Raw genomic sequence first — 27,842 nt, 5'->3', positions numbered from 1 at the left:
CTAAGCGCCTTTCAATAATTTACTTCTGGGTTGAGTGATTATTAGCTAACTCATAGCTAGCTAGCTAGCTAGCTAGCTTTCTATCTATTTGAGTTACTTCCGGGTAGTGTGATTATTCACTAACTCATAGCTAGCTAGCTAGCTCTCTATCTATTTGACTTACTTCCGGGTTGAGTGAACGCTGCCGCGTGTGGCTGCCGCTGCTCACCCACAGACCCTGTGACTGTAAAGAGTTTTGAAAGACGCTTAAAAATGAAATGTATTATTATTATTATTATTATTATTATTATTATTATTATTATTATTATTATTATTATTATTATGACCAGGAAGGATGCCAGGTTTAAATTTTATTTTGAAAGTAATTCATACAAGTTATGGGTCGAAAAAATTATGAGTGACATATAAGAAAACAATGACAAAAATGGCTGGCGTTTATGACAATTATTTATGTGGCTCAACTGTTATTAGAAATGTTGCTAATCATTGATGATAATTGACGAGATCTTCCTCTGAGTCGTCCCAGTTGTAAATGAGCTAATTGATCACTTGTGCTTCCAATCACGTGTGGCGCTACGGTCATCCATTGCCACGCATGGTCAACGCGGTCCGATTCAGGCTTGTTGAAATAGGGCGGCGTAGAAATCGGCGGGTTCTGAGCGGCGGCTGCGGTAGCGAGCCACCATGTCGCCGATCAGCAACTTCCTGTTGACGTGCGGTGGCGGGGCGGAATCGCCACACGATTGTCGCCGACGGCAACCGTTCAACAACGTCTCCATCACCAATGGGCCTGATACAAACACAGACAGGAAGAAAGGGGATGGGGGGTTGAGGCCCATATTGGGTTCTCATTAGAGTTTCAAGAAGGGGCTAAAAGAGTTCAGATTTTAAAGTTGGACAAGGAGGACACCCTGGGGGGGATCCACAACCGCCATCACCACCTTGCAAACCGTGACAAGTTTATGGTTTCAACAAGCTGTTGTTGTGATTTCAAGGGAGGGTTCTGGTTCTAATGTAAGAAGTCGGGATTCAATCAAAGCTTGACAATTACAATTGTGGATTTGAATGTGAAGGATAGGGTTGTAAATCAGGGTTGTAAGAGACGGACCGAGAGTGCGCCTGCTGACGACCATCCCGTCCACCAGAGGCGGAAGCAAACTCCACTTGCTGCCAGAATTGCCACGTGTGATGATCCGGAACAGACCGCTCTGCAGGCCGTGGACGAACACCACCGGGACCTCCCACCTACTGACGGACACCTCACTAGGACGGCGAGACACACAAGTGGTCTGTGAGTGAGCCCAAAACTCGCCCGTGACCGCAGAGTGTCATCATTTGTTCACGTTTTACCAGTTTAAGGATTGGCTTTTCGTCTGTTCACAAACTGGAAAGGTCTCTGAACAAAACAAAATAAAAACAATTTGGTGACGTCACGTGACCCCGATGATGATGCGACTGATGATGATGAAGATGAAGATGCTGACCGATGTCCTCTAACCGTTCCACCCACACGATCATTAGCTTGGATTTGTGCCGGTCTTCAGCCAATCTTTGAAGCTCTGAATCGGACTCCTTCCACTGCTTTGAGCAAGCTGCAAACACAAAAATGTGGGCAAAGTCATGATAATGATGATTGGTACGGTTTCAAGGCTGGGTTAAGGCTTCGAGTCGGGGGTTCAAGACAGTTTGGGGCAAGTACCTTAGGTGAGGTTTTAAGGTTCGGGTTTCAAAATAGGGTTAGCATTCCAAGTGTGGGTTTGAACCCTTTGTGAGCTTTTCAAGTTGGATTCAAAGCGACAACTCCAGAGACAAAGGACAAACGATTTCATGATTTTGCATCCTGACCAGGTGACGATGAAGACGGAACGATGAAGGTGATGTCTGTCAGGGCGTCCTCGTACTTGAGAACAAAGCGATCACCATCAAACACGTGTCCGCCGCTCTGCCCCAGGGCAGCTGTGAATTCTTTGAGACAGAAGGAAGGAAAAACCTCAGAAAACCTGGTAGGGCATCATGTTTTGCTATTGTTCAAGTTAATGCTCTTACTAACCTACAAACTTGCGTCTGTGTGTACCCTCCGCCGCCACCGGTCGACCCAAACTGGACAGGAAACCCAGGAAGTGGCCAGACACATTTGCACAGGACTCTACATTTCGTAAAATCTACATTGTTCAAAGAAATCAGGGGTAGGGTTTCAAACCCTTGGTTTCTACCCCGAGGTTTGGATTTAATGTAATAGTTTTGCATGTTTCAAAATAGCATTTCATGGTTGAATTCCAGGGTTGGAAGTTCGGGTTTCAAATTAGCAATGGAAACCTCAGTTGCTGTCTTCTGTCCTGCCCTCACATAGAAGATGAATACGGAGTCCAGGGCTCTGAAAGGGAGCTGGTCTAAACGTCTCAGGTCCTCACAAAATCCTGCCATTTGTGAGTCCAGTGACACCAACTGAGCTGGAACATCTCTGCGACCAAATTCCTTCACGAGGAGAACACAAGGTTGAGATTTCCAACATGGCCTAAGATTTTAAAGTAGGCTTTCGAGTCAGGGCTTGGGATTCAAACAGTCTCAAGACTGAGGTTGAATTTCAACCCCCAACCTGAGAGCAGGAACCTATCATAGCAGAGTCCGGCACCGCCACGCCTGGACAGTAAGGATATATATAGGGCCAAAACTACCAGTAAGACTTTAGTTCGCTGAAGAAGCATCTTGGAACCAGAAGCGAAATATACGACACCTTCAAAGAAGTGCAGATGACGGCTGAAGAAACCTTTTCATCGTTGAATTTCAAGTTTGTATCCCAAGCCAGGTTTAGATTGTAAAGTTAGGTCACATACTTTCAGGGTCTCAGGAGTCACCAGGCCCAAGTGGGACAGGAAGAGCCTCGCAGCGTGAACACGAATGGCAGGACGAGGACAAGGTGGAGCTAAACATGTTGTTCGGGCAACAGACCGGCAAAAATCCGCCTCCACCTGCTGCTGTTGCTCCAAAATTGCTCGGAGACTATTTAAATGCTGCTTCTCCTGACAATACACAACAGCAGAATATTTCAAAACCTCCACCACTCAGATGTTCTGAAGACACCTTGCTGCATTCTCCAAATGACCCCCTCGAGGGTTCCGATGTCACATGAACTCTAGCATCTTCTATACCTGACATCCTGATTGGTTCAAAAAGTACATGACCCTCCACTACTGTACAAGTTTTGAAAGTATCTGACGACCAGCATCCTTTGCACCTGACCCCCGATGCACATGAAGCACTAACTTCCTCTGCACCAAACCATCAGTGTCCCACCTCCTCAGTCAGGCCTTCCCAGATGTCAGGAATACTCTTGTCTGCTTCAACCAAAGGTTGAACTATGTTAACATTTTCCAGAGGCAGTGGACTTTTGACACTAGACCCACAGTGGGACATTGCAGCATACACCTGGTCTTCACTGCCGCCACGTTCCTGAAGGCTGACTGCTTTCTGCATGGAAAACCGAAGATGAATTGGTGAAATATTCAGTTCAGGGTGATGTGTTCAGTCAGCAGACACCTGTGGACTCTTTTTTTCCTGTCTGGGATGAAGGCGGTGCTTGAGTGTCCAGGAGTGGTGTGAAAACTGCCCCCGGATCACCACCATGAGAGATGGGCACGGTTCAGAAGCTTCATACATTCATACGTCATTCCAGCAAAAATAAGTCAGAAAAAAATACATATATTTATATCTAGTGAAAGAAATAAACAACCTTGTTCGTGTCCTTGATCTTGTTCCAGAATTCCTAGGATCACAGAAGCATCTAAAGCAAAATATCTGAACTTTTTCAGCATTTTATCACTGTGATCCAGGCAGCCAATAAGTTGATCCTTGTCTGAAGAGTCCCCAAAGGATTGGTATGTTCCAGACACCTGCATGATGCTGACACATAGACAAAATGAGACATGTGAGACCACAAGAGTTTTTTTAAGTTAAGAACATTTTCAAACACTGAGATCAACAAATCTTCAAGTCTTGTACAAGTCTTTAGTGGAGACAAAAATTTATGTTGCAAATCTGGTGGATGTTTGTTTTCCTCACCAATTAAGCGTGGCTTCAGCTGCCTCCTTCACTCTCAAGGAGACCGGATTCAGTTCTTTTTCCTCCCGACACCATACTTCCTTATCTTGTCTGGATTTACCACCTGACACGCCGAGCTCCACAATCTCCAAAAGCTCCAGCAAGCACTCCTGGACATGGACAACGAAACAAGCAAATGCACAGATGTGAATTAACTTCTGTCCGAGTTAGCGCATTACACTGAGTTGTCAGAGGAGACCTGCTCCTCGAGGATGTCATGGTGCCTTGTAATCCAGGTGCTGAGGCAATGAAAGGCCACCACAATGATGGAATGAAGCTCTCTGGAGTGAAGCGGTGGAGGACGACCACACAGGAACACAATGTAGTGACAGATGGAACTGACCGCCTGCTTCTTTTCCTTCTCGTTCATGGCCACATTCACCCTGGCTAGTCCTGCCAAAATCTCCATGGCCACCAGGCAAACACCGGAGTCGTTCCTCCACTGGACAGTTAGATGTTGAGTCAGCAGATGCAGAATATCCATCCACAGGACTGCCGCCGTGGCTAATTTGTCGTACAGGAGAAAACAGGCACAGGAGGATTTTGTGATCCAAGATATACTGCAGCAGGAAAAACTGTAAGCTCACTGGATCTGTCGGCGTGTTTGGTTCTGCTGGGTGTTTTTCTTGCTTGATGAGTTTGACCCTCAAGCTCCGTCAGAGCGCAGTCCTGAACCAGAGTCAAGACGGTCGCTGCAGAAACATCAGTAAACGTCGGCAAAAATCATTCAACCAATGGAAATGCACAACCACCCAACCTAAGAGCATCTGCGTGTTGGTACTATCAGTCTCTGTCTGCAGAGAACCCATCAGCAAATTGATCAGGCGGGGTTTCAGGGACTGGAAGCTTCCTGTGGTGACTTCATCATCACTGGCAGTGAGGAGAGACTGAGGATGAAATGTTAGGTCAGCGTAAATTGCCTCCAGCTGTACATGCAGACATGAGAAATTATAATGTGTACACGTGTGGACATAGAGGCATGAACGGAGACTTGATGTGGGTACATGGACTTGACAAGTGGACATGAAAGGACAGGAAGTGACGTGATGTGAAAGGTGCTGTACCGGTAACTGGACTGGTCCGAACTGCTGGGGAAGGGGCAAGAGTGACATTAGCACCAATATGGATGCCCGCTGCAAGTCTGCCAGGTTTACGAAGGCCTGGAATCTCACCATCTCCCTGGGACATAGACACATCCATGGACCGAATGTAAGAAAATAGTAAATGGTGTCAATGACTTTGTACACTGGTACCTGTCTCACAGAGGGAGTTGAATTTGTTCCGTGACCAAGGTTCTGTATGTACTGTATTTTATATTCGTATTTTTGGGCATGCAAAGGTTTTCTTTTTTGCCTTATCTTATTTTCAAGCCCACCTAAGTATATTTTGTCATGTTGCATCGGGGCTGGTGTATGGGGTTTATGACGTCTAGTGTTTTGTGGTGGCGTCACCTTTCCAGCACAACCTTCTCCAAGACGGCAATGAACGAAGGGAGCAGGAGGTTGACTCCAGCTAGATCACAGCAAAACAACGAGGACGAGTGAAGCAAGATGGAGGATACAACAGGGTTTATGCTTTCACACTCCCGCAGACCCTGGAGAAGGACTGCATAGAACCTGGAGGATGGATGCGGGACAACTTAACACAATTGATGACATCACATAAGTGCAATAACCAATGTCAAGTTCCAAATTTCAGAGGTTCTTGAATCTTCAGAAAACTTTTGAGTCTTTAAGTTTTCAATAAGTATTTGACCTCAAGTAAATCGCCATCAAATCCTTAAATGTCCGCAGCAAGTCTTTTTGAAAAGTCTTTGACAAGTCTTAATCTAATTTACTTCATGTCTTCAATAAGTCTGTGTAAGCTCTCAGTCGTACAGGAGTGGTCCATCGATGAGAAGGTTTCTTCAGCCGTCATCTGTATTTCTTTTTTGAAGGTGTCGGACGTTTCGCTTCTTATCCAAGATGCATTAGGGATATATAGGGCCGAAACTACCAGTAAGACTTTAGTTCACTGAACAAGCATCTTGGATAAGAAGCGAAACGTACAACACCTTCAAAAAAGAAGTACGGATGACGGCTGGAGAAAGCTTTTTATCGATGTCTTCAATAAGTCCTCTACTCCTCAACAAGCCTTGTATATGGCTTCTGCATTTTTTTTCCTTCCAACCATACAAATTTTAGGAGCTAAGTTGTTGAAATATTCAGATAAATACATTGTACTACCACCGTCCAGAAGACAGTAACACACCTCGACAGGTACACGGGAAGGATGTCTTCGGAGGTTTTCTTACAAGAGAAGATTCGACAAAGTGTCCCGCAGGCCTCAGCTCGCCCGTCTTCCCAGCGTTCTAACATCACACAGACTTTTTCAGTTGCCACGAGTACACCCTACCTGCTGAGAAATATTCAGTATTTAATACAAACCACAAGGGGCAGACTCTTTGTCAAGGAGAGCAGCGTCAAACAGGCAGAAGCCAAAGATGTGAAGCAGAGAGTTCACGCTGCCCCTCATAGGGGAGGGGGGAGTACGGGGGTATGTGTACAGCACCCATGAAAATGCAGAAAGATTACTTGAAGACTTCCACGGGTGGAAGGATGGGGATGTCTAAGGGGAGGAGATGCAAGTGAGGCACAAATACTGTATGGACATGAAAAGACATTGCATGTTTATTCACTTGTAATGATACAGTCTGAGGTTTCCCAGTGGCCTTGGAAATGTTTGATGTCTTCTGTCTAGTATGTGGCGGAGGCGGTGATTTGCTGGGCATGCTCAGTATGTGAACGGTGTTCGGAGGAGCACTTCCAGAACGAGGACGTGAGACACCTGAGGGGACCCCAAAAAAGTATTCCCAAATGTTGACCGGAATGACCATTCAGTAGGCTTGCAGCTGAGATGATTTTGCCTACTGTGGGAGGGCAGTCTGTCTTTGAAAGGACTTCGGGTGACAGCAACACCTGGAGAATAAAAACTTGAACTTGAATAAGTGCAACAAAATAATTCTGTCGTGAATGTATTGATTGGAAAAGATCACTCATAAGCAACTAGGTTTACCAAGAGAAGGCAGACGGTCTCTGAAATGGATTCTGGTTGAAAGTCCTGGAGGGAGACAATAAGTAAACGAAGAATCGGAGTGAAGGAGAACAGACACGTGATGTGGACATGTAAGGATATGAAAAGACATGGATGATGGTCAGACTATGACCTGTGTTTAGCAACGTTTGCTCTCCTGGTTCTCCACATACTACAGACACACCTGCAGAAACATAAGTCAATCATCATGAGGGAGGTCTGGATCTGAACAAAACAAAATGCTACTTCTTGGTCTTGGCTCTGTGGTTTGTGTTGAATACCCAGAAATGCATCCACCAATCTACCGATGGCCGACATAGCTGTGAGGAAGACATCCTCTTGGCCTGGAGGAGCTGGGCTGTCAACCGGTGGGCGCTTCAGGTCTGCAGGATTGCTGATCGGACACAGAGGAGTATTTAACTTGTCAGGGGGTTTTGAGGACCACAGGTCATAGATGGTAATCATAATGCATTACTTAATTAAATGCAAAAATCTGAACCAGGTCTGGAGCGTGACCTGGTGGTCCATGTCGTCAGGGATCAGAGCAGCATCCTCATCTGGGACCTTCAAACGGGGGAAGGTCGGACCAAAACTCAGACGCAGTAACCTGCACACCAAAGGTGTTGACGATGGTCCTCTCTCCCGGTCTGGAGGATGTATGTAGCAGACGGATACTCACCTGGACGTTAGAGCAGTCACAACCCTTGTCCACTGGTCTAATGCGGCAGGATGAAACCGCCATGTGGTCATCATCTGTCTCCACGACAGCCACAAGGACCGAGGTGGAAAACAGCGGGAACAGGACACCAGGCTAACCTGGAACAGGACTTCCATGGATGGTAGGGACAGTGGCTGACATATGGCTGAATGGGGTAAGGGAAGTTCAATGATGAATGGCTCAATGAATGTGTGGGGAAATACATTAATTGATGGGTGAATGTATGAATGGATTTGTGAATTATGAATGAATGAATAGATGTAGTCGATGGATGAACAGATGATTAGGGCATAAATGGATGCTCGTCACAATGGTCTTACGCTTAACTGCAGAGGTCAGTGTGTCCAGTACTGATTGGTTGATAAAAATCAGGAAGTGAAGCAGCATCTCCCAGGTGTCACCGCTCATGCCAGCGCCCTCTTTGGCTAATAGCTGAACTGCAGTCAGCACACGTTGGCAGACACAAGGGTACGCCGGACTGGAACGGTCTGGCCTGACCAGGACCCATATACAGTCTAAGTCAAGTTGCTTCAAAGGCATCGGCTTGATCCGTAACTGACCTTGAAACTCACAATCGGTGAAACAAATGCTTGCAAGATAAAGTAAAAAACAAAAATTGACAAACCCGACAAATTGTAACTTGAAAACTTACAAATTCGGGCACCCGTGAACCAAGGTTCTTTAGTCTGGGGATTTTGTGTTCCATGGTGGCGTACCTGGACATGAACAAGGTCCGAAGGTGTCTCAGGATCTTCTGGACATAGATGTTGGGCTCCTTGATGAGTGGCGGAGGGATGGAGTCTCGTGGGGACACCAGCACTGACATCCAGTGTGTGTAGATGTCCACGCATATGCGAACCGTGTCGCAGTCCAGTGGGAGGCTTAGACTGAAGCATAAAACCTCCATTGTCCACTTCACCTGAGGAAGGGATCCATTTCAAGGGTCGAGGGGTAAGGGGCAAGCAAACGACAGGATTGTCAATTGAAAAGAATGTCCTCCTCATCGATTATAATTGCAAAGCCTACCCCAACACAAATTATAGGACATAGAAATGTATCAAAATACTGGAACTTGTAAATAGTCTCTCAAAAGTCTCTCCATCTCAAATATTGCTTCAAAAAAAGAGTCAAAAGCATGAGTTAAACTTAAATAATTCATTATTAAAATATTGGAACATTAATAAAATAAATAAATACATTCTATTTCACGTTCTATTTCATGCTTAAAAGTAAAAGAATGTGTTATGTAATTGGTTTTGTTTAAAGGACAACTGGCACCATTTTTTGTTTCCTAACTGACATCAGAAAAAACGTTTTCTAGCATCTAAAATACCCAAAACACGCAGGCTGATATTTTTAATCAAATGCAAAACACTAATAAAAATGGCTTCAAGTGCCCCAAAACTGCCACAAAATGAACTTGAAACTGGGCAGATTCAGAAAGTCCCGCCCCCTTGTTGGTGACATCACGCCAGGATACTCCTTCACAATGGCTTCAGAGAGTTCAGATTGGGAGAAGATGCTTTCTTGTTACTCATCCACTTATGAATATGATTCAAATAGTTCTGAAGAGGAAAGCATACATGTTTGCAATAGATTAAAGGAGTCCTCCCATATCAATTCGATCCATCAAGGACAGCATGTAGTGTCCCAGAAAATGCAAAAGATGGCGCCAAAGCTCCATTAGAAATGGGCTGATTTGTCTGCTGGGAATTTGTGTCAGCAAATATCAAATCGTAGTCTTGGTGCAACACACAACGATTCACCATCGCGTTTTTACTGGCCTTGTTATACACAGAGAAGAAAACAACAAATATGTAATCCCAACCACTTTTCAATCCGTTTTTCTCACATGCACACAAAACGCAGGCCAAATGATGCACGCGCGCGCGTTCACGTCGACTGACTTGCGCTTCCGTGCGTAGGATGCTCTTGCTGGAAGGGTTTCCCAGGCAGGCGCCGAGGGGCGCTACCACGGCAACGGCCACCTCTCTCGCCACATGGTTGGGGAAGCAAGCCAGCGCGCTGACGTGGCCACGCCCACTGCGAGTTGATTGGTCCATGTAACCGCTACCGAATACAAATAATTTGCTAACGTGATTAAAAGGTCAAACGTTGCAAAAGAAAGTGTTTTGTTTTCTCGACTCAAAAGTTAACAGATAACGCATTAACGCCATGACGTCATCGGGTTTGTCGTTCATGATTGGTGGAGAGAGGGAGTCTCATTCGGACGCCATGCGTCAGCGATTTCCAATTAGAATTTCAAGGTATTGTTAGGATGCCATGTCCAGATTAGGATTCTAAAACATTTAAAAGGTTCGGATCTTTAAATACGATAAAGTTAGGGTTCTGAGCCATCGTCAGTGTTGCAAATCAAAGTCAAGATTACAAACTAAGGGTGTAAAGTCAACGTTGGTGTTTTAAATATGAGCTTCGTGTTTGGTTTCAAGACAGGGAAGAGTTTCAAATCAGCGTTCTAATACGTCATCGTTAAAGTGTCAAGGCTGGTCACTTCCCGATTTGGTAAAAATATTTTCATCACAACTTACATTTTGAGAAAAATACACGCACTCATTTAAATTGTGTTTGGAATTAAAAGTCAAACACGGGACCTTGAACTCACCTGCTGCTTGCGGTGCCTTCAGAGTCCGATGGGAAAATCCACCCCCGCCCCCCTCTGGAAGTCACGTGACAAGCCACTGTTGACTGTCAACGACCCGCTGGCGCCTCCAAACCAAGACACTCGAGCCCGTGACCGGGACCGGGACCGTCAAGGTTAAGGTTTGAAAGGAACAGGTAAGGTTAAGGCATGGAGTGGTTTTCTGGTGTCTGAAGCTGTTGGGTTCGGGCTTGAGTTATTTTCCAGTTGTATTCCTTGTTATTTTGCCACAGGAACTATTTTCCTCCCTCTCAATATGAATAGAAAGTGTTCGTGTCCACGGAAAGACAAGAAGCAAGACGTCTGTCAAACTTGCATGTCATCATCTGCTTGACCACTAGAGGGCAATGTTGCCGTAAATTCTACCGAGTTAGGCGTCAACGGACAGGTTTCAGTAAACCTTGACTAGAAATTGAAATGTTAAAGGACAACCGACGTCACTTTTTTGTTTCCTAACTGACATCAGAAAAACGTTTTATAGCATCTAAAATACCCAAAACACGTAGACTGATATTTGTAGTCAAATGCCAAACACCAATAAAAATGACTTCAAGTGTCCTAAAACTGCAACAAATTGATATGCGAGTTGGGCATTTTCAGAAAGTGCCGCCCCCACTTCGTGACATCACGCCAAGACGTCTTGCTTTGCTCGAGAATCAAAACAATGGCTTCATATTCGGAGAAGATGCTTTCTTGTTACACATCCAGTTATGAATATGATTGAAGTAGTTCTGAAGAAGAAAGCATACATGTTTGCAATCGATTCAAGAATTTATTCCGTGCCATTTTGAGGCAACATTGGGGGGAAATGTATCACCAAAAAAAGAGGCAGAAAATAGCGACAGAGCTCCGTGTGAGGAATTAATCAGCCCGTCAGGCTGATTAATTCCTCACATGGAGCTTTGTCGCCCTCTTTTGCCTGTTTTTTGGTGCTACATGAAGTTTTCAGACCAGCCAAGTACGGCAAAATGCATTGATGTGATGGAAGGACTGCTACAAAGTGTCCTTTTTTTGGGTCAGGGGCGTTCCTTCAGTGACGTAACGTACGGACTCGTCATCAACTCAAAAACAAGACTTTCGGAATATTCAGCGCAAGTCTTAAAAGGTAAAATATAGCTATATGCGCTGGAAACTTTGTCAAATACGCTGAGTCATTTGAAGTGATTTTACAAATTATGGACACATCTTGTCCGGAGGCGTCGGTTGTCCTTTAAGGCTTCAAGTTAGTATCCCAAAGGAGGATTTCATGGCTGCAAGAAGAGATGGAAGTTGGTCCTGGTGAACTCGTGGTGGATGCTATCCAGCAGGGCGTCATCGTGGTGTGCTGCTGCTGCGGCTGTCTCGCCGGCTTCATAAATGAGAGCGCCCCCCATCGGTGGTGTCTGGCGTCGCGGCCTCTCAAGCTCCGGCGTGTATGTGAAACTGAAGTCAGTGCGGTAGACCACGCCATCGCACAGGCGTCGGAGGGAGATTGGCACCGTCACCACACCGCTGCCGCCATTACAAGCGCCATTGCCACGACAACCGCACCACAATGCGCACACGTCTGGAACCACGCAAACCAGGCACTTGGTGGACCTGTGGAACAGATGAAGAACCAGGGATGAGATGTATCCAAAAGCTGCAGGACTATGTTTTTGTCTTCAAGTAGGGTTTCGAGTCAGAGTAAACCTTCTGGGTTGGTTTCTCAGTCTCATTGAAGGCTTCTTAGTAGGGTCGGAAGTCAAACCGGGTTCGATTGAACCCTAGGAGTTTTGGTGAGGCGGTCTCAAGGGGTCAGTGGATCCTCCAGCCGCAGAGGTCCGTCCACCCCTTAGTCTAGTCTACAGCCCGTGGGCACAGTCATTGAAAGTATTTGCTAACTGTTAGCTATCTAGCTTGCTATCTATTAGCTATCTATTAACTAGCTAGCTTTCTATCTGTTTGAGTGACTTCGGGGTTGAGTGAACGCTCGTGCGTGTGGCTGCCGCTGCTCACCCACAGAAAAAAAACTTCTCCTGTGACTGTAAAGTGATCTTGAGAGTTTTGAAAGGCGCTTACAAATGAAATATATGATTATTATTTATTATCATTTTGAGTTCATGCACTGTGTTGGTTTTGTTATTTGAACAAAGTGATATTAATGCACAATTCATTTCGTGCACCATTAAAAAAATCATATTTTATTATTTATTAAAGAAGGATTAAGAACCACTGGTCTAACATGAGGGTTAGAAGCTCGTGGTTCGGGTTCAAACAAGGTTTCAAAGCTTGTTGTTGTAGTCTCATATTTTGATTTGACTTCAAATTGGGGTTTCAAGCCAGGTTCAAGATTTCAAGAAAGGGTTTCAATGGTCTCGCGTGAGGGTTTGAATCCAGGGTAAGGTGTTCAAATAAGGGGCGGGGTTTGAACTGAGGCCTTTAGAACCTACATGAAGGTTCCAAAAAAAAGGCTTTCAAGTTGAGCGTTCAAAGTAGGCCTGTGTGTTGTGTGCATAGAGGCGGTGAGAGGGTCTATGGACGAAAGTGTGAAGGGGCTTGACTCCGCCGTTGAGGGCGTTCCAGTTTCACTTGCTCTTGGGTCCCTAATTGACTGCAGCTGAGCAACAAGGTCTGCATTGTGTATAGATGGACGCCAACCGTCCATCCGTCCGTCCGTCCCCACCACCTCCCTCTGGGGGGCAGAGAGTCTCTGGATTGTTCCACCAGCATCTTCGTGGCGCTCCGTCAGCTCACGTCCTTCACCCGATCAATGAGGCCAAACACCGGCGGTTGCAACCACAACATTCCGGGGCGCCCATGCAACAAGGTCAGGTTGCAAGTCAAGGTTCTCAGGATTGCAACTTTCAAAGCGCAAAGCTTTCCACCTTCATTTCTTAATCGATTTGTCAGATAAGGTTTCGAAAAGTAGGGTGAGAGTTTCAAATGAGAGCGGAAATAGGATGGCAGCTAGCGTACTTGAAGATTGTGTCGGCCTCACTGCGGCCAAAGCAGACTTTGAGGTGAGGCCCCAAGTTCTCGCCGTGCACTTCCAACGTGGCTGCGTGACCGCCGCCGCTCACCTTTGACACAGTGGGAAAGTTGTGGCAAAGAATGAATACATGAATTCAGTTGGGCTACTTGACAAAGAAAGGATTGAAGGTTGAATGAATGAATGAATGAATGAATGAATGAAGGTGAGGTGTTCATATCTTGGGAACAAATGTGAAGTCCCCATATATTTAAACAGGGTATAAATGAATGAATAAATGAATGAATGAATGAACATCATGTGTTCATATCTTGGGAACAAATGTGGAGTCCCCATATATTTAAACAGGGAATGAATGAATGAATGAATGAATGAATGAATGAATGAATGAATGAATGAATGAATGAATGAATGAATGACCGTGAGGTGTTCATATCTTGGGAACAAATGTGGAGTCCTCTTATATTTAAAGAGGGTATGAATGGATGAATGAATTAATGAATTAACTTGAGGTTTTCATACATTGGGAACAAATATGGAGTCCTTACATATTTAATGAATGAATGAATGAATGAATGAATGAATGAATGGCCAACTGACTTCTAGGCCGGTGACATCGGGAAAAGGAGTGAGAGGAGTCCGGACGTAGGCGACGTCCGCTTGACAGAAACCGAATTCTACCACCTCCACGCCGATAACGGTCCAGCAGGAGCCGTCGTTTAACAGCACTCGGCCGGCCTCCTTTGTGCTGGACGTGGCCTGGGAGGAAGTGGACGGGGGACGTGACTGATTAGTCAAATCATATTTTATTTTTATTTCTATAAACTCAGGTTGACAAATGAGGTGAAATGAAAAGGCCGTTCCGACGGCTACCTGATGCAGCACGACGGCGTCATTGGCGACGGCCAGGAAGGCTTGCGGCGTGTCTCGCATCTCAAGGGCGCATTTGTGCAGCTGCGACACGGGCTCGTCCACCGACAGGACGGCATGTTGCTTGTTCACTTTGCGGATCACCTAGAAAAAAAAATAATTGGGGGAAGGACTGGAACTGATTAATTCCAATTCCATTCATTTCAATGGGGAAACATGATTTGCCATATGAATGTTTTGATAGTTATGGACCCAGTTCAACTGGCACATGTGGATCAGAGCTGTAGGTAGCACTTAAGGGGGAAATACTGTCCTCGCTATTTCTGCTCCTCAAAAAAACACAGCTAATGTGTATCTCAGTGTTGTCGTAGCAACCTGACGCCGGCAGGCATGTGCAGGCATGTGTGTGTGTGTGTGTGCGTGTGTGTGTGTTTTGGTTTCTGAGGCCTTGCCGCTTCCCTGCTGACTCGTAAGCGTAACAAACGTATGCATCTGGACACAAAATCAATGTAGCAAAGTTCAAAATAGCTGATGGACAAAAAAAAAGACATCCTATAGTTCACAAAACCTAGCGTAACAGCGTAAACTGTTTCAAAGAACATATTTCATTACTACAATCAAATAAAATACAAATAAATAAAGCCTGAAATGACTTTGTGTATGTGTGTGTGTGTGCGTGGGCGTGCGTGTGTGTGTGTGTGTGTGTGTGTGTGTGTGTGCGCGCGTGTGTGTGTGTGCGTTACCATAGGGGGTAAAGTGAGTCCAGACTCGGTGCACACAAGTTGTACCACTGACCCGTAACAGATGAATCCTTCAGTCAGTACAAAGTCACCTTGATGCTCAGCGCATTGCTCCTCCACTACACACACACACACACACACACACACACACACACACACACACACACACACACATGCATGCATGCATGCATACAGGAACACACAAAAGTTATTTTATTTATTATTTTTTTTTTTTACTTCAAGATGGCGCCATGAGAGTGGCTGCCTTTCCAGCAGCTCCTGTATTCGTTTTTGTACTTCTTTCTTTCCTTTCCGCTTCCTTTCATAACTTTGCTGCTGTGTTACTTGCGGGTAGAGTGAACACTGGCGTAAATTGCTGCCGCTGCTCACCAGCACAAAAAAAATGCTGTGACTGTAAAGTGTCTTTGAGAGTTTTGAAAGGTGCTTAGAAATGAAATGTATTATTACAATTACAGTAAAGTCTCGTTATATCGATATCGGATATATCGATAGTCCTGGTTATATCGATATTTTTTCGGCCTCCCTTGAATATCGATATAACGAGACTTTACTGTATTAAAAGACTCAGACACACACATTCATAGGTAAAGAAACACTTGCGGGGACACGCACACACAAACACTCATAAAGCACACACACAAACATGCACAGGCGTTTGTGCGAATACACACCGACATACACACGCACACACACATAGGGTGAACATGCTAGACATCTGGCACATGTATGTTTCCGTGTAAGTGGAGCATGCTGGCGAAGGAAGTTGCGGAGGGACAGAGTAGCTGACCGAGGAGTGGTGGACCTTGCGGCCATCCCGGGTGGTCCGAGGTTGGAGTTAAACAAACACACCCGTGCACTTGCCCATGGACCACGGCAAAACAGTCGCACACACACACACACACACACACACACACAAGCAGAAACATGGAAGCTGGGTGGTCGTTGACCTCTTTATATGTCGTTCTTCAGCTCCTTTCCTTGCACTTTTATTCTTCATCCATCTTTCCTCACTTCCTGTGTTGCTAATATCTCCGAAGTCATCCACATTGCTGACTTCGCTAAAACGACTGAAAGGACAACCGACACCAAGTTGCGTCCATCATTTGTCAAATGACTTCTACTGAGCGCATTTGACAAAGATTCCATCGCATATTGCGATATTTGACCTTTTAAGACTCACGCTGAATATTCAGGAAGTCTTGTTTCCGAGTTGATGACAATGGCGGAAGTGACGTCACGGAGGGAACGCCCCTGACCGAGAAAGCGACACACAATGCATTTTGGGTACTTTTTTTTTGTGTGAAAACAGCGTGTTGATCGGCAAATTAGAAGGAAAACTACATAAATAACGCAATGGTGAATCGTGTGGCAGCCAATTGCGGTAACACGCATAAAGAAGGTGTAAGTTGACACAAATTTCCAGTGGACAATCAGTCCATTTTCATATACTGGACGAAACGCAGCTTCTGCGCCATCTTGTGCATTTTCTGGGCGCTACATTGGATTCCAAATCTTCACCGGTTTCATCGCTTGCAGACGGATCGAATTGAAACGGAAAGACTTCTTGAATCGATTGCAAACATTTATGCTTTCCTCTTCAGAACCATTTGAAACCTATTCATAACTGGATGAGTAACAAGAAAGCATCTTCTCTGAATCTGAACTCTCTGAAGCCATTATTTTGATTCTGGAGCAAGTCAGTTTGTGAAGGAGTATCCTGGCGTGACGTCCCGAACAAGAAGGCGGGACTTCCTGAATCTACCCAGTTCCGAGCTCATTTTGTGGCAGTTTTGGGACACTAAGTCATTTTTATTGATGTTTTGCATTTGACTAAAAATATCAGCCTGCATGTTTTGGGTATTATAGATGCTATCAAACATTTTCCTGAAATCAGTTAGGAAACAAAAAATGGTGTCGGTTGTCCTTTAAGTGAAAGGTGCTCACTGGACTAAAGTAGCGCAGACGATACTAATCGCTAACCCAGCTGCAAGTATTAACATTTTTGATGCAGCTGACATGGACTAAAATGTCCGTAAGAGTCAATACATTCACAAGGATCACATAAATTTCATGTCACACGAACAACATAGCTACAGTGGCGAACCATGCTAGTATGGCTAACGTTATTAACATGGCTAACGCACCTAGCTTGATGGTGAAGGCGGTCCACTGTCGGGCGCTGGCAACAAAGGTCCCACTCTCCACGGCCAGGTAGCGAGTGTTGACTGTCTGAGAGCGCAAGCGATTAAACAACGCAACACGGGAACATGCTGAGATACACACTGAAACGCACACGTGTGACACGTGTGACACGTGCACAGCAGACATGAAGACATCACAAACACACAAACACAAACAAACACAAAAAGCTTGTGAGACATGCGTACAGGAAGTGGTTGACGGAAGTAAAATAATGCGTGAACTAACGGTCTGCATTCTTCATAGTCTGTCTCTTTTGTGACGGTTTGGAGATCACTTTGATCAGGCGGCTGTGGAAGGAGCCTACTTCCTGTTTGATGGAGCCCACTTCCTGTCGAACGGAGCCCACTTCCAGGAAAAGCCTCAGTAGGAGACGGAAGTGTTTCCTTTTGTCCTGGTCCGAGATGAACAAAGACTTGGAACACGCCAACATCCCAGTCTGAAAAAGTCACGTGAAACAAAAAGTTGCTATAGCAGTTCAGACTATGCTAACAATGCTATTGTCATCATTTGCTAACTTTGCTGAAGCTCATAACATAGTTGACATTGCTAATAATTGGGCATGTATGGGCGTTGCTTGGATTGGATTGGATTGGCCTTTCTTCGTCTGGCAGTGGAGAAATTTACATTTCACTGCAGCAAAGTGATGACAGTAAAAGGAAAGGAAGAAGTAGAAAAACAAAATACAGGAGCTGCTGGAAAGGCAGCCATTCTCGCAGCGCCTTCTTCAAGTAAAAAAAAACCTAAATAACAAAAAATATGACAACACAAAGACACAGAGAGGCATTCATTCTTCAGCACCTGCTGTACCCTCTTTGTGACATGAAGCAGTTCTAGATGAAAGATGAGAGGATCAAAGCCTCCTTTTCACCAATCGATCAAGGACGTCATGGTGAAATGTGCACGTCTACGACAAGCTAAGTTCGATTGACGAAAGAAATTGTCCCACGCAAATCCACTTCAATTCCAAGCTGCGGCAGTTCCACATACGCATTGGCGCTTTACGCTTGAAGTGGCTAACGATGCTAACGTTGTATGCTGCTATTAGCATGTGTCAGAGATGTTCGATCGGACACTGTGGACAAAGGCTCAAACACAGGAAGATTGTCTTTTACTGCCGGCAGGCGACGCAGCCATTCGAGACAGACGTCTGCCAAGCTATTTATAGAGAGTAAATGCAATTTTACGTAAAACATAGTTTTCTTGATTTGAATACCACGCCCATGGACGCCCCAAGAGCTATAAACAATAGAGTATATGCATTTTAATTGGTTGTCTTTCACTGAACCAATAGATTTGTAACCCGGCTGAAGAGCTCTTCCTGTGAGGGAGTTTCAAGTCCCAAATGATTTCTATTGTAGGAGTTTCTCAAGTCCTAAATTCTGTTCAAGGCCAGATCTCCTAGATGAAGATGACAGGTTAACAGGCCAGAACCCAAAAGAGGAGGCAAGCAGCACCCATCAGGACAAAAATCGTTGGACAGACATTGGAAATGAATGGATGTGAGTGGAAGGAAAAAACATATGACTTGACATAATTAGCACATGAATAAACATGAAGCATTTGATTGAAAGGTGCTTAAAATGTAATGTAATGTACTGTATTATCATTATTATTATCATTATTATTGGACCGTGTTGGGAAGCGTTTCGAAGTTGAGCTTGTGAGCGTCGCTTTGGGTCATGGAGGCGGTGTCCACGCACATGTAGCCCCGAACGCCGCCGTCAGCGCACCCGCCCACTGGACACAATACAGGAAGTCAGACAGGAAGTCAAACAGGAAGTCAGATGCGACGGACAAAACTAAGGCATTCATTCACCTTTGAGAAGGTCTTGCATCAGCCTCCAAATATTACCGCCAATGTAAACACAAGGAGGAGGACAGAAGAACCTGAAAACGAACACCAATGGGACACAAAATGACAGACGCACAAAAACAACGCACGTGACGACTACTAGAATGGTCAAGATGAACACACAAAAGGGCACTCGCAGGCGTGTGTGCACCTTTTCTCGTTGCCGTAAGACTTCTGAGCGACTTTGGCGTGCAATATGACCACGCTTTGGTGGTCGAGCGCTCCGCCTCGAGGGGCAAATGACTGACAGGGTGTCTCCGTTGGTCTGATTGGACAAAAAAGTGTCATCAGTCGTTCACGTTTTTCAGAAATGTACTTTATGTCTGTGTAAACTGTCAGTCGTACAGGAGTGGTCCATCGATGAAAAGGTTTCTTCAGCCCTCGTCTGTACTTCTTTGAAGGTGTCGGACGTTTCGCTTCTTATCCAGGATGCTTCTTCAGCGGAAATGGGAGTAAAAGAAGCGATTTTCATAAAACAGCTAAATCCTTCACTAAATCGCCATGGTGGGGCGAGGTTCAATTTGGATCGTTCGTACAACAGACTTCTTAGGCAACATAGGCTTAATTATGCTGATGAGGTGATACCAGAGCAAATGGGTCAATCAGGCCAGTCGTAGACCTCATACTCAGGCAGGACAATAGAAGTAATCAGTGTAGACGCAGGAAGTAGTCCTTTGGTCCCCCCAACCTGAGAACAGGGACCAATCATAGCAGAGTCTGACACCGCCACGTCTGGACAGTAGGGGTATACGTATATAGGGCCAAAACTACCAGCATCTTGGAGAAGAAGCAAAACGTCCGACACCTTCAAAGAAGTACAGATGACGACTGAAGAAACCTTTTCATCGATGGACCACTCCTGTACCACTGAGAGCTTACACAGACGTAGTCTAGTAATGTAAAAACAAAGACAAAAAAAGGTTGAAGTGAGGTCTTGCAGAAAAAATAGAGTTCAGGATGATAGTACAGAGTGTACTCAGAGTTCGATGAGTGTGGCAGTGGGAAGGCGCCGGGGGGGCAGGGCTGGGAGGGAGTAGTTCGCTGAAGAAGCATCTTGGATAAGTAGCGAAACGTCCGACACCTTCGAGGAAGTACAGATGACGGCTGAAGAAAGCTTCTCATCGATAAATGTACTTTACAAATCACCCAAATTGGGACAAAAAAAGGTTGACTTAACTTTTAGTCCATATTGTGAGATGACAACACAAAGTCAGCCAAATGCGTCCATGACACATTCTTAATGCAACGGGGAACCCAAACAAGAAGGTTTTGTCAACCCCAGTGGACGAGTTGTTTTCAGTCGCCGTCCACTTTGTAATCCTGAGAACTTTCGGGCTCCTGCTTAACCTTTGCATTCTTAACAGGGGCAAACCCTGCTGGGATGTTGGACATTGTTGTATTTTGCGTGTGTGTGTCTGTACGTGTGTGTGTGTGTGTGTGTCAGTCACTAGGGTGCCAGAACTTGTCCAAATTAGACCTTCCCCTCTTGAAGGGTGAAAGGTTAACTATTTCACACCAGGACACTCAACAAAGAAAGGGGCACGGAGGAGTGAATCCCAGGAAATACTTTGTTTATACCGCTAAAGCGGCTAACATTGCTAACATCGCTAACATCGTGACGGCCGTCGGTAATTGTTTGCTATTCAAAAGGGGATTGAAGATTCAAGATGCTAAAAGGTTCTTTTCTTTGGATATACCCATCCGGGTGATCTGGAGGAGAATGCCGCTCTCGTGTATATCAAATCATCTTTGAAATTTGATGCGCATACCTAAAATATTAGGAAACATTACATATACAGTATATTTGGCTGGTATTATGAGTGGAAAAAGAAGTGTTGTAGATGCACATTCAAGAAGAATAAATAGACAAATAAATAAATAAATGAATAAACAAATGACCTAGTAAATAAACAAACATAAATAAATAAATAAAAATAATTTAAAAAAATAGATGAATAAATAAATAGACAACCAAATGAATAAATGAATACATAAATAAATAGATACATAGATAAATAACTAGATAGCCAAATAACCAAATCAATAAATACACAAACAAATAAATAAATAAATAAATAAATGTCCTGGTAAATAAACAAACAAAAAATAAAGACGTATGAATAAATACATAAATAGATAGACAAAGAAATAAATAGACAACCAAATGAATAAATAAATACATAAATAGATAAATAACTAGATAGCCAAATAACCAAATCAATAAATACACAAACAAACAAACAAATAAATAAATACATTCATTCATGTGACTTTGAGAGTTTTGAAAGGCCCTTATAATCGAAATGTATTATAATAAATAAATAAATAAATAAATAAATAGTGAGTTGAATTTTGGGACTGATGGCAGTGAAATGGACATTGCGTGTCACCCATTAAAATGATCCTTCATCAATGCTGAATTTTGCACAAAATAAAATCAGTCAGCCATTGTCCATTGTCTTTTATTTGAAATAATTTTATCATAAAAAATAAATTAATTAAAAATTTAAAACTACTGAATTTACGAAGACAAACATTTTTTTTCTATGTGAATTGTGATAGAAACAAGCTAAAACTCATGAAGGGGCTTTAGGTTGTGAGGTTCATCTTGACTTTTCTTTTTTTTTTTTTTGGGGGGGGGGGGGGTACAATATTTCAAAAAACTGCTCTCCATTGCAAAATCTGAAGAAATTGATACCTACTATCTGCTACAGATGTGGTTTTTAATGTTATTTTTTTAAAGGTGGGGCATGCGCACGTGCGTGAGGGTGACTGGGTGGGCTGCTCTTATAACGGCGTTTCGCCCACCGTCCACCGCTACATTCCAGAACGAGCGCTCCCGGCCTCAGCACACAACGCCACTTCAACATACTCGGATAAACGCTGCACACCTACTTTTCACTTGGACTTGTGTGTGTGTGTGTGTGTGTGTTGTGGGGGATAGAACTTTGTATTTATTATTATTATTAATATATATTTTTTAAAGGCGTGAGCATCTCACCTTTCCCAGCCCAAGTGCGCGTCCAACAGGTGAGTGACCGACTCGGTTTGGAAGTGAGCGGACTCATGCAGAGAAACGTCTGAAACACATTCGAGAAGGGAAAACATGTATTTATTTATTTATTTCTGTATTTATTGACTGACGTCAATCAGAATGATCACATTTCCAAATTTCTTTCCAAGAAAGACCCCTCACTGCAGCCCCTCCACTCCCATCTCTTCAAAAATGTCTTTAATATGAACATTATCGTCAAAAAATATGTTTTTCTTTGTCAACAATTTGAAAATGGAATAAAACCACAGTGGGGGTTGATTTGTTGGGAAAAAATGAAATGAAACCAATTAGTATATTAGCCAAGAAAGGTCCAACATTTCATCAACAACTTCAAATCAATGAACAACCAACCATTTTAAGAATGAATGAATGAATGAATGAATGAATGAATGAATGAATGAATGAATGACAACGACACCCTTAGACTAACATGCCATAAATCAAATATGCTGTTTTTATACTTGCGCTATGTACAGTTATTTTTATGAAATATTTTTGAACAGTTCAACATTTCAGTCTTCTGACATTTCTATATGCCTGGAATACTTTGTTTTAATGTATGTATGTATGTATGTATGTATGTATGTATGTATGTATGTATGTATGTATGTATGTATGTATGTATTTATTTCTCGACCGATTCATCTTTCTATTCATTTATGTTTTATTTATGCACTGTATTTGTTTATTTGTTTATTTATGTATTTATTTATTTGTTTAAGTGTTCACTTATTTATTTGTATATTTCTTTATTATTTATTTGTTTATGCGTTCATTTACTTAATTTACTTAGTTATTTGTCTACTTTTAAAAAATCAATTTCTTTATTTATTCACGCATTTATGTATGTATTTATTTATTTATTTATGCATTTATGTATGTATCAGAATCAGAATCAGATTTGTGTTTGTTTGTTTGTTTTTTTTTTTTTTTTTAAATTTGTTTATTTGTTTATCTGATTCATAAATTCCTCCCAAACATGCTGGACAGATTATGAGATGCGTAACAAAGTTGCTAGTGAGCAGTGATTCAGCGAGATGTGTCCAAATTCTTCTTTCTTTTTTAGACTGTTGGGTTCACAAGGTGACATGGAGGTGATGACCTCAGTCCAACATCACACACACACACACACACACACACACACACACACACACACACACACACACACACACACACACACACACACACACACACACACACACACACACACACTGAGACTGTGAGAAAGCAAAGAGTGAGACAGTGATTTGCTGTGAACCAGTGAGACACCCATGCAGCGAGACAGAAATGCAGTGAGACAGGCAGGTTTCCAGACAGTGTGTAAGGCGAAAAGTGTGTATCCCAAAAATTAATTTCCCATAGGAAACCATTAAAATGAGAATAATCCGTTCCCAGGTCTCCATAAAATATCATTTTCAACAAAATAAGCCTTAAAACTACATACAACATACCTTATTCTATGTATAATAAATGTTCTATTGTATTGAGAAAGTGAGAAGGGAGAGGATGAGAAAATAAATGCAGACATACATGAGACAATCATGAAAAGATGCCACGAGATGTTCTGAGATGCCGTGAGATCTAAAGATGGACGTGCAGTGAGACGGGTAAGTTATGAGAGAGACAGCGAGGAAGACATTCTGACTTGACTTGAGCGGTGAGACAATTGGAAGCTGTGATATTATGAGAGGTAGATGATGCGAGACAGACGGGTGGCGAGACAGTCATGAAGACATGCTGTGAGAGACGCCATCAAGATAACGCGACAACAGACAGACAGTGACGTGTTGATCCAACCTTGGCAAGCGTCTTCCATGGCGGCCGCCAGCTCACCCGTCATGGCGGCCGCGTCCATTTCCACCAGGCCTATACGTGGGTCACCCTCAAAAAGAATACGAAAGTGAGCTCGGAAGCTCCTCAAACTACCTCCTTCTGGACCTTCTGGCTTTTTTTCTTTTTCTCGCTAGTTCACATCTTTGCTCCACTGTTGATCATTAACTAGCAAGTATATGCATATTTGTGTGTGTGTGTGTGTGTGTGTGTGTGTGTGTGTGTGTGTGTGTGTGTGTGTGTGTGTGTGTGTGTGTGTGTGTGTGTGTGTGTGTGTGTGTCTTTGTGCGTATGTGTACACAAACATACAGTAGATAGTCAGCTGTCAGCTTCTCACGCCGTTCCTTCTGGTCAAACACAGCAAAAAAAAACACATCTGCAACTGTTGTGATGGTTATGAATGGTTAGGACTGATGTCGCGGGGGGCCCTGGTGAAGGGACCCCTCTTCCCGCCCCCCACCCCTAAAAAGCTTGAGGGGCCACGTCGTCACAGCAATGTGACGGAAGTTAGCTTAAAGGACAACTGACGCCCCTGGACTTTTCTCGCAAAGTCCGTCATGAAAACGGCTTTCACAGTAAATCTGCAACCAATATCTATTCGCTAGCTATGAGCTATCTATTCGCTAGCCAATAGCTATCTATTTGCTAGCTAATGGCCATCTATTCGCTAGCTAGCTTGCTATCTATTTGAGTTACTTCGGGGTTGAGTGAACGCTGGCGCGTGTGACTGCTCACCCGCAGAAAAAAACTGATCCTGTGACTGTAAAGTGACCTTGAGAGTTTTGAAAGGCGCTTAGAAATAACATGTATCCTTATTATTATTATTATTATTGTAAATGAAAAGTATTGTACAATGTAGTTGTACTTACTGCATTATAGTTGACCCTCGGAGTAGTATAACGATAAATGGATTACTTTGATATCAAAAAGTACCAGGACCCTCCACAGTGCATAGGCACCCATTCCTTCCACAGGCGCCAATTTTTGTATTTTTTTCCCCAGCATGAAAGATTGTATTTGATGATAAATGAATGTGTGAGTGTGGTGGAGGCAGACAGGAAGGGGTCACAGAGAGGAGGGGAGGGGAGAGGAGGTAGAGGGGGTCTTTCTAAGGTTTCTTTATGCCCAGCACACACAGATGCACACACATGTGGCATTATATGATGTATGAAAGGAAGCGTGTCTTGTTTTTTCGAGCAATTGTAACGCCTGCATGTGTTTTGAAAAAGGGGGACGGGGGTGCCATAGGAAGTGAAAGTCATTTTGTCATTCAGGTGTGAAATGAAGCATTCAAGGAAGGCTGTTATTAACAATCATTTTTATCATTGAGCCATATGTCCATTGTACTGGTCAGCACATATTTTTCTTCCAAGACAGTTTTACCCTGGCATACAAACTATTTTTCGGGGTACATACGGAGCTGCCACAATGAGTGATGTGTCGTTCGCGAACAAGCCCGTTCTCCTCACAAGAAAATGGCAGCCGGCTTGTTTTGGTCCTCTTTTCCCCACCCCCAGTCTTCGGTTAAAGCCACGTGATTGGTCAAGAACGCAGCAGTGGGGGGAGGTGATTTAAACATTAAAGAGACAGGCAGACGACAGAGAGAGAGTGATAAAATGGATAGAAAACAGTCAAATTTGGACTCGTTTCAACTTAGATAGTCCAAAGACAGAGTGTAGACTGCAAGGTTAAAATTCCCATCAATCAGGCTCCACAAATAACCTGTACGAGCCATCTGTGGACTTGATGCAAAAAGCTATCAACTCGGCTAAATAGAACACAATTGAGGAGGAACTAGGTAAGATTATCGCAGAGAAAGCACCTACAAGGGATCATTCTTCTAGATGGTGAATGAAGAAGGCTACGTTCCTCATCAAGTGTTTAATGCTGAGGAAACCGGGCACTCCATTCAATCAAGCCATCAACGACCATCACAAAGGTCAATAAAACCACTTTATTATATAGTACAGTTTATTTCTTTAATTATAATATCATATCACATTTATTATACATAAAATAAGGTTTATTGTGTGTAGTTATAAGGTCTATTTAATTGAAAATTATGTTTTATGGGGACCTGGGAACGGATTATTCTCATTTTAATGGTTTCCTATGGGAAATTAATTTTTGGGATACACACTTTTCACCTTACACACTCTGTCTGGGAACCAATTAATTTCGTAAGCTGAGGTATCACTGTATTTTGATGTTGTTGAATCCAAAAACGCTTTGCGCATATTGTCTTTTTGAGATGTTCCATCTGCCCAGCCAAATGATTGTGTTTTGGTGCACTTTTTGGAGCAAAAGCAGAACTTTGGCCTCGTGACCCAAGGAACCAGCAGGAAGCAAGAGTTGGCGGCCAGGAAACGTGAGCAGACATAAGCCGAGAAGATCAACAAGAGCTCTTTGTTTTTTGGGGGACTGGAAAGCTCATGACGTTCCTGCGGCTGCTCACCTTTGTCATCTGAAGCTCAATTCAGGAGCGCCAAGACGTTCCTGCGGCAGCTGTTTTCACGTTTCTATTTACGAGGGGGGGGCAGGACCGGAATGTTCACCGTCTAGAATTCTTCGGCAGCTTCACATCAGCGGCGGAAAACCCAAAACATTTTTCGACGCTAATAATTGAGACTAAGAGGCCATCTTGCGCAAATGTTGACACAAACACATGTTCTTCCCTTTCACTAATAACAGGTGTCCCAATATTGTTGTTCACACATGTGTGACCTCGATTTTTGGACCTAGCACCACTTTTTTGGAGTTAAACCGGATGATGCTTTGTGTTGCAGTCAGCTGTCGCCATGACGATGAGGCATACGGCCGCAAGCGTCGCCGTGGTGCTGCTCGGCATGGCCGCTATCGTCACCGCCAGGCCCAAAGCAGGTCAAACAGATACTTTTGTTTTATTCACATTGAACAGCTACAGTGTGAGTAGCACTACAGACTATTTGGCTTTGATTTTATAGCATTTCCACCCCCACGTACAACCCTGAAAAAAAAAACATTCTAAACGGTTCCCCAGAACAGAAGGATTTGGAGCCACTGGGAAAGCGAACAATTGCAATGCGCTCTGTGATTAGCCTCCAGTTGAATGTCAGTATGTGGATTCCTCCATGACATATTATTTCCTGTTTGTCTGGAATGTTCACAAGTGAGCCAACAGGGGGCGCCCGCATATAATAATAATAATAATAATAATAATAATAATAATAATACATTTAATTTCTAAGCGCTTCCACATACACACACACACACACACACGCACACGCGCACACACACACACACACACACACACACACACACACACACACACACACACACACACACACACACACACACACACACGCACACACACACACACACACACACACGCACCTACACATATACACACATACACACATACACACATACACACATACACACATACACACCTACACATATACACACATACACATATACACACATACACACACACGCACACACACACAATCACGCACACACGCACATACACACATACACACCTACACACATACACACCTACACATATACACATACACATATACACACATACACACACACGCACACACACACAATCACGCACACACGCACATACACACATACACACATACACACCTACACACATACACACCTACACGCATACACACACACATACATACATACACATATAAACTGCGCCTCGTTACCATGACGTCTCGCTGCAGGTTCTGAGACCAAGTGCCAGACAGGCCCGGTGGATCTGGTTTTCCTGATCGACAGT

The 27,842-nt window shown here is 43.7% G+C and overlaps 3 protein-coding genes across 3 annotated transcripts in view; 1 reads left to right on the top strand and 2 right to left on the bottom strand.

The window, feature by feature from the left end:
* Positions 1–337: 337 nt before the first annotated feature.
* Positions 338–10,639, bottom strand: LOC148889872 (ral GTPase-activating protein subunit beta-like). The gene is given in 30 exon segments (XM_089009733.1): positions 338–790; positions 1,109–1,263; positions 1,351–1,396; positions 1,485–1,592; positions 1,846–1,965; positions 2,051–2,162; positions 2,317–2,475; positions 2,835–3,020; positions 3,295–3,468; positions 3,538–3,647; positions 3,731–3,900; positions 4,060–4,208; positions 4,298–4,602; positions 4,686–4,790; positions 4,856–4,985; positions 5,163–5,277; positions 5,550–5,714; positions 6,349–6,448; positions 6,525–6,705; positions 6,776–6,924; positions 7,008–7,055; positions 7,153–7,270; positions 7,272–7,354; positions 7,452–7,564; positions 7,646–7,777; positions 7,850–8,033; positions 8,209–8,381; positions 8,605–8,807; positions 9,796–9,958; positions 10,512–10,639. Coding segments are annotated over 29 exon segments (4,125 nt in total). The 5' UTR covers positions 9,952–9,958; positions 10,512–10,639; the 3' UTR covers positions 338–614.
* Positions 10,640–11,162: 523 nt separating this feature from the next.
* On the bottom strand, positions 11,163–24,161 carry LOC148889871 (recombining binding protein suppressor of hairless-like protein). The gene is made up of 12 exons (XM_089009735.1): positions 24,035–24,161; positions 22,184–22,262; positions 19,334–19,447; positions 19,147–19,217; positions 18,961–19,067; positions 17,556–17,766; positions 17,273–17,410; positions 15,111–15,226; positions 14,371–14,511; positions 14,098–14,256; positions 13,485–13,588; positions 11,163–12,125 (listed from the first exon to the last, which is right to left on the bottom strand). Exons 1-12 carry the CDS (start codon positions 24,090–24,092, stop codon positions 11,792–11,794), a joined length of 1,632 nt encoding a protein of 543 aa, XP_088865861.1. The 5' UTR covers positions 24,093–24,161; the 3' UTR covers positions 11,163–11,791.
* Positions 22,032–27,842, top strand: part of matn4 (matrilin 4) — a 12,279-nt gene continuing 6,468 nt past the window's right edge. Inside the window, exons 1-3 of the mRNA XM_089009734.1 lie at positions 22,032–22,212; positions 26,854–26,947; positions 27,787–27,842. The exon at positions 27,787–27,842 is cut by the window's right edge and continues 120 nt beyond it. Coding sequence (XP_088865860.1) covers positions 26,866–26,947; positions 27,787–27,842 — 138 coding nt within the window. The 5' untranslated portion in view covers positions 22,032–22,212; positions 26,854–26,865. The remainder of the gene's footprint in view (positions 22,213–26,853; positions 26,948–27,786) is intronic.

Source organism: Hippocampus bargibanti, linkage group LG12, assembly GCF_051943395.1.
Source record: "Hippocampus bargibanti isolate YZ-2025 linkage group LG12, ASM5194339v1, whole genome shotgun sequence".
NCBI lineage: Eukaryota > Metazoa > Chordata > Actinopteri > Syngnathiformes > Syngnathidae > Hippocampus > Hippocampus bargibanti.
The sequence above is the reverse complement of the archived record's forward strand: the minus strand, read 5'-3'. Positions and strand labels throughout refer to the sequence as shown.